This window comes from Fukomys damarensis, unplaced genomic scaffold (genome assembly GCF_012274545.1).
Source record: "Fukomys damarensis isolate Sample0158 unplaced genomic scaffold, DMR_v1.0_HiC HiC_scaffold_28, whole genome shotgun sequence".
NCBI lineage: Eukaryota > Metazoa > Chordata > Mammalia > Rodentia > Bathyergidae > Fukomys > Fukomys damarensis.
The window spans coordinates 6,856,387-6,863,046 of record NW_022900940.1 but is presented as its reverse complement, the minus strand read 5'-3'; the positions used below and the strand labels follow the sequence as shown (position 1 = coordinate 6,863,046).

Genomic DNA, 6,660 nt, shown 5'->3' with positions numbered 1-6,660 from the left:
AAAAAAAAAAAAAAAAAAAAAGCCTAGAAAGCCTGGAGATACAGCTCAGTAGCAGAGCACTTGTGCTCAGCATGAGTTAAATTACAGACAACTACAAAAACAAGATTGGGGGTGGGGGATTTAAACATGTCTAAACCCTAAAACAAACCATTCTTTGTATTTTAACCAGAAAATACATTTGACTAATAAAATTTAATAAATATTCGATCTAGATGTACAACTCTTCCTACTTTCTATTATCTTTTCTCTATTTTTAGTCTGAGTTTCTCACATAAGAGAATCAATGTGATCTTTAAGCTTGTGTCTGATTTATTTCACTGACCTAATATGGTCTCAAGGTGCATCCATTTTCCTACAAATAACTCAAGTCTATACTTCATGGCAGAGTGGGTTTTATCCATTCATTTGCTGGTGGGCATATGGACTGCTTCAAGATTTACCTACTTCCCTCCCTCCTCGCCCCACACACGAGAAAAAAAAAAAAGACATGCATATATTTCACTCATATACTAAGATAAACTCAAACAATCTTGGCTGGGAATGTAGCTCAGCAGTGCAGCACCTCTGCCTGGCAAGCCCAAGACCCTGAGTTTGATTCCTGATACCACCCCGCCAAATCAAACAATCTATAGCCTTCATTACAGAAGCAACCCCACCACACACACACACACACACGCACACAAAGGAACAAACTGTAACACAGAAGCTGGCTATTAGAGCAAATAAAATAGAGAAAGATATAAAATCTATTAAGAAAAATAGCAAAACAGCCATTTACAATTTTATCTATGGACGTTTTTACTGTTATTTTTCTTTTCTTACTAGTTTATCTTGAAGTAAACTATTTAAATGGAAATTGACTTAAGTATCACCCTGTTATTAGAAGCTAAATAGATTCCAGTGTTGTCTGTCTTTCTTTCTTTTTTTAAAAGGCAAGGTTTCACTAGCTATATTCCAGGCTGGCCGAGAACTCACACAATCCTTTTACCTCAGACTCCCAAGTGCTGGGATTATATGCCTGTGTCACCCTGCCTAGGTTAACAGTCACATAATATTTAGTAATATAAATGGGATTTGAACTCATGGTCGTTTGGCTCTATACCAACTATACCATTGTGCCTCATGAGAACTGTCTATTCTTAAATCTTCCAAATTCCAGAAATCAGCAATGGAATCCTATATTATTTTTACTTGAAGAAACATGCTCTTTCCATACTAAAGCTTTACCATTTATATAAAACGCTCACAGATACTTACACCCATGTGTTTTACACCTCAATTCAAACACCTGAAATTTGAGATTGAAAATGCCATTCAGAAAAGAGAGGTATTAAAAAACAGGATGAAAAATTAGCCTGTTTCAGTAACATCAAGAAACCCCAATGACCTAAATTGTTTGTATCAGTCTCCACCCCAAAATTAATCTACAGTACTTATCAAAGATTTTAAGCATGCTAATCACTCAATGTTTATACAACTCTAAATTATTTTATTTATATCAAGTAATTAAGAAAAAATTAGCTTTCCACTACATGTATTTCTATTTTTCAATTTTAAGAATTTTATTAGGCTGCAGGTGGAACTCAGTGACACAGCACACGTGTAAGCATTCATGAAACACTGGGTGCAATTTCTAGCACCACACAAACATTTTATCAGAGTATCACATCAAATTGTATTTCTACTGGACAAATAAAAATTGTATTTCTACTGGACAAAGAAAACTTTTTTCTACTGGAGAATACAGTGAGAAATGGACAGTAAATAATGCCAATTCTCAAATAATTATATGATCAAAAAGAAAAGATGTGAGCTGGGGATTTAGCTCAGTAGTGCCACCACCTGCCTCAAAAGCACAAGGTCCCAAGTTCAATCCCTGGTAGGAAAGCAAAAAACACAGAGTTGTAAGAAAATAAGGTGAGCAGTTCAATACAGTACATACAATAGAATTAAAAAATACTGACTCAATCCACAAAATCTATTCTTTCCAGTCAAATGAGCAGGAAATCTAGTAAACAATAAAATCACTCATGGAAACCAGGGAACAAAAGGTTAAGACCCTGTAAAATGAACAATATAAAGTAAAAAAGGTATTTTTTTAAAACTATAAAACTGAACATATAAAACAAGCATACATGTTATTCTTTTTTTTAAAAAAAAGTATATTATGGCATCCTCTCAGGTATAAAAGCAAGAGACAAAAGTGTGTGTGCACATATTTGAAACAATTATGTGAAAAACTTCCAGAACCAAGGAAGCTGTTAAATCATGTACATTAAAGTGACTTCAGAGAAGAAATCTAAAGGTCCAGGACAATAAGGCTAAAAGATACAGTACTCAGTTATAACTAATTATATCTCTTCTATAAAATGACGTGCGTGCCATGTACTTCTTCCAGATCTCCTTGCAAATCTATAGCAACACTATATAGTCTAATACTCCAAGGTAAAATTACCTATACTTCAGAGAAATCTTACAAGTAAACAGCATTGTCAAGTGAGAAGCAGCATTTAACAGGTTAACATCGGCATTCATTATTCTTTCACTTTGAATAACTTAGAAAATGGTTTCTTTTTAACTGCTTAGGTATTTAATAACCTTCAAAATCCCACTATACTATAGGGAAAAAAAATGTTTTAGCTACCAGCAATTTCTAAATTATATTCATGCTATTTGGGGAAGAGGATTTTCATAAATGCCTTTGGTATGAGTGAGCTCGTAGTCTTCATTATAGTCCTAAGCAGAGAGCATAAAGTGGTAATATCTTTTAATTGACTATTCTATTAAAGTTTGTTTTTCTTAATTTTTGATGTTTTTCACCTAAAAATATGTAATTTATATTCAAAAGAGTACCTGTATTCTAACATCTTCTATCTATAGGAATTTTAAAGTTCAAAAGTAATTTTAAATTCAAGAAAATGACCCCCCAAAAAACCAAAAAAACAAAAAACACCTGAAGCCTTCAATTATGTAATTTTTGCATGTCTTGGTAAACAAAATACAGACAAAAACATACTTTTTTCCACATTCCTTTCTTCCTTCCATCTTTTCTACCTTTGCTGGAGAACCTACTACATTCAAGTACTCTTCTGGACCTTGTTTAGAAACGACAGTTACCCATATTCTCTAGAACTTTACAGTTGAGGAAACCAAGCAGATAAGTGAATACACAATATTTAATTTAACAAAGGCAACATTATGTTCTAACAATATATAAAATAATTTTAGAAAATGGCTAGGTTTTGTGGGTCAGAATACTATGAAGCATTTAACAGACAGCCTTTACAGGTTAAAAGCAAAAAGAAACCTTTAACAATAAGAAAAATCAGCATGGTAAGAAAAAAAAATATGAAAAAGCAATTCATAAAAGGGCTACTGACACAAACTCGACACATCTAAAAATACACAAAATGAATTACAACATCTACACTTAAACATGGAAGCATAAACAAACACATTTTGTCAGATACATTTTATGGAAAAAATTTTAATTGCCCATATTATCTTACCACCTAGGAGTGACATCAGAGATTTATAAAAGGCAACAATCAATTATAATACATTCAGTATGACATTCATCTACAAAAGAAGATATGTACAAGAATATTCTCTGTAAGCAGTGCTGGTAATAGCTAAACAATAAAGGCCACTACCAATAAAGACAATAACAAACTGTTACCTGTTTATACATAAAACAATACAATCACTGCAAATAAATACACAGAAGACATTCCTTTAAGTGTACTGATTATAAAGGTATCAAAACTCCTCTAAAAGAAAAATATAAATAGCATACAATATGATTTTACATTACTTTGCATGCTTCTATAACATTTGGGAATATTTCTAAAATATGAACACTTACACTTTTATAATTTAAAAGATAATCTATTATAAATGGGAAAGATATACTAGTAAATTACCCTCAAACTGAAAAAGATCAAAACGTTTAGTTTTTAAAAACTGATATTCAAAATGTAAAATTGGAGTAGACATGTTTCAACAAATATAATACATAAAAAACAATTATAAAATAAAAAATCTTAATGTATCACTGATTAAGACTTAGATTCTGCCTGATTAGGATAAATGTTTCATAAACTGTTACTCTAAAAAAACTGAATTAAAAATACAACTTCAAAATACTTATGGATCAAAGATGAAAAAACATCTTAAAAGCAATTACATTTAAGTATGCTCAGGCATTTAATAACTGTTCAAATCATTTTCTCAAGTACATGAATTACCTGTTTTATGGATTAAGAAATTACAAATATTCACATTTATCCAATAACCTACAAACATACATACATGTATCTACTAGTCTAAAGTAATTTGAAAAAGTTAAAAATAATATTCACTATTACTCACAATCGCAATTAAGATAATATTCACAAGAGTGCAATATAATTTGACTTGTTTCACCACAACTGTTACCTTTGAATGGTAGCTACAGTTCAATTTAAGAAAGAGAAGTCACTGTAATGTTGAATTTTTGTGTCTGTATCTCCCAAGAGACGTATTCCCATCTTGAACACATTCACAGTTCAGTAAATTTCTTCTGCATCACACTTTTAATACATAATACGTGGCTTCTTCTGGGGATGTACTTTTTAAAAAAGTTTTAATCAAAATTCATAAGAAAATATATGTATAGTTAAACAATTTCAACACCAAAATTAAGTCTCCTTTCCATCTTAAAAATCACAGGAAAAACTACAGCTGATAAACTTCAAAGGCAAAGCTACCATGTCTACCCCCCAACACACACACACACACACACACACACAGAGATATCTGAGGAAGAGACACAAAGCCACGTCTAAGCATCTGATATTTTAAGCAAAATTCTTAAATATAAAAATAGAGGAATGTGACATTTAACAAAGATTATCCTCTAGGAGTTTATATAGGGAGAAGGAACTCAAACAGAGCTGGGGACCAAAGCCCACCAGCAATTCATTTTCAAATTCTCCCTACTACTCATTTAGAGTAGCTGCCTATCTCCCCCCTCTCTCTTTCCCCTTCCCCACCTCTGAATGAATAATCTATTTTACTTAAAAAAAAAAAAATCACACCATTTTGCTTCAAATACAATGTGATTAAATACCTAAAAAGAATCGTCTGTGTTACCTAAAAATATGCACAAGTGAAACCTATACAAATAAAGCCTACCTCTACTAAATATAAATGGTTAACATAAATACATCATACTTAACACAGTCATTCCACCCCTCAAACTGCTAATGCCCAACAAAATAATGAGCAATTCAACTTTAAAGTCTAAAAATACAAAATTCTATAAAGAATTTAAAATATCACAGCACATTTTTCCAAAGATCAATTTTATTTTAGTGCAGAAGGTCTTATTTTTCATGATTTTACAAAGAACTTAAAACGATTACTTATTAGAAAAGACTTAAAATTTCTAAAACTAAGATTACTTTAATAAACTGGTATTTTTCATTTTAAAATATGATCTAAGACAATGATATACAGAGGTTCTATACCACATATAAAGCCAACAATACCAAATACATAATGAGAAAAAAAATCAAAATATTTCTGGATATTTCCATCATCATATCCATTTAATTCATACATACAGATGGTTCATGTTTTCTTAAAAAGGCTGTAAACATCTTATACTTGTAAGCTAATGTTCAGTAAATACTGTTACTAAAAACACAGAACTTTAATCATTAGGAAAAAAAAAAAGACATGCCAAAACTTGAAAAACTTTCCAATAAAAATCTTTAAAATAGTAGTAAATGCATACCCATTAAATCCAGTGACAATTTTCAGTATTCTTTCCTTCATTTCATCAAAAGGAATATATTCAACATTAGGATTTGGAGGACCTCTTGGTTCAGGAGCTGAAGTTCTGAAATCATCCATCACTTTTTCCAGTTTGAATATAAAATAGCCTTTAAATTGGGACCACTGAATCCTGTAAGCAAATAAACAATATATATATATATATATATATACACACACACACACACACACACACACATATAATAACACATAGCTTTGTAATTCTTGAACACAGCACAAATTCAGAAAGCCCACAATGAAGCTAAAAACAAGATATGAAAAAAGTGAGAATGCTTTTTTAAAAGAGCTCCAATTCAATTCCACACAACTCCAACTACTGTGACCCAAACAAAATCAAAATCTGATAAAAAAAAATTTAAATGAGGGCCGGGGATTTAGCTCAGCAGTTTGGTGGCCTGCCTTGCAAGCGCAAAGACCCAAGTTCAATCACCAGTACCAAAACAAACAAAAAAAAAAATTTTAAATGAAGTATTTCTGGCTGCAAGCCTACAGGGTGCTGGGTCCCGTTCTTAGCATTTTAAAAACATTAAACTTTGACTCTATCTCTTATAATAAATCTAAACAGGGAGTAATTACTGCTCCATTTAAGGAAGAAAGAATCCACACCTTGTCTCAACATCCAAGCTACTACAATGTTTACAGGGACTAATGAATGTCTTTTAGCTATTAAATAACAGCATAAACTTTAGCAAGGCTTGGTGATGCACACCTGTAATCCCAGCATTCAGGAGGCTGAGGCAGGAGGGTCACTGTGAGTTCAAGTCCAGCCTGGGCCACACAGTGAGGTCCAGGTCAGTCTCACTACATAAGTGAGACACTGTC

General features: G+C 32.0%; 1 protein-coding gene across 1 annotated transcript in view; it reads right to left on the bottom strand.

Annotated features, from left to right (window-relative positions):
* The window catches only part of Ppp4r2 (protein phosphatase 4 regulatory subunit 2), a gene marked incomplete at its 5' end in the record, with an annotated part of 56,922 nt that overhangs the window by 9,243 nt on the left and 41,019 nt on the right, over positions 1 to 6,660 (bottom strand). Inside the window, one exon of the mRNA XM_033756895.1 lies at positions 5,780 to 5,950. Coding sequence (XP_033612786.1) covers positions 5,780 to 5,950 — 171 coding nt within the window. The remainder of the gene's footprint in view (positions 1 to 5,779; positions 5,951 to 6,660) is intronic.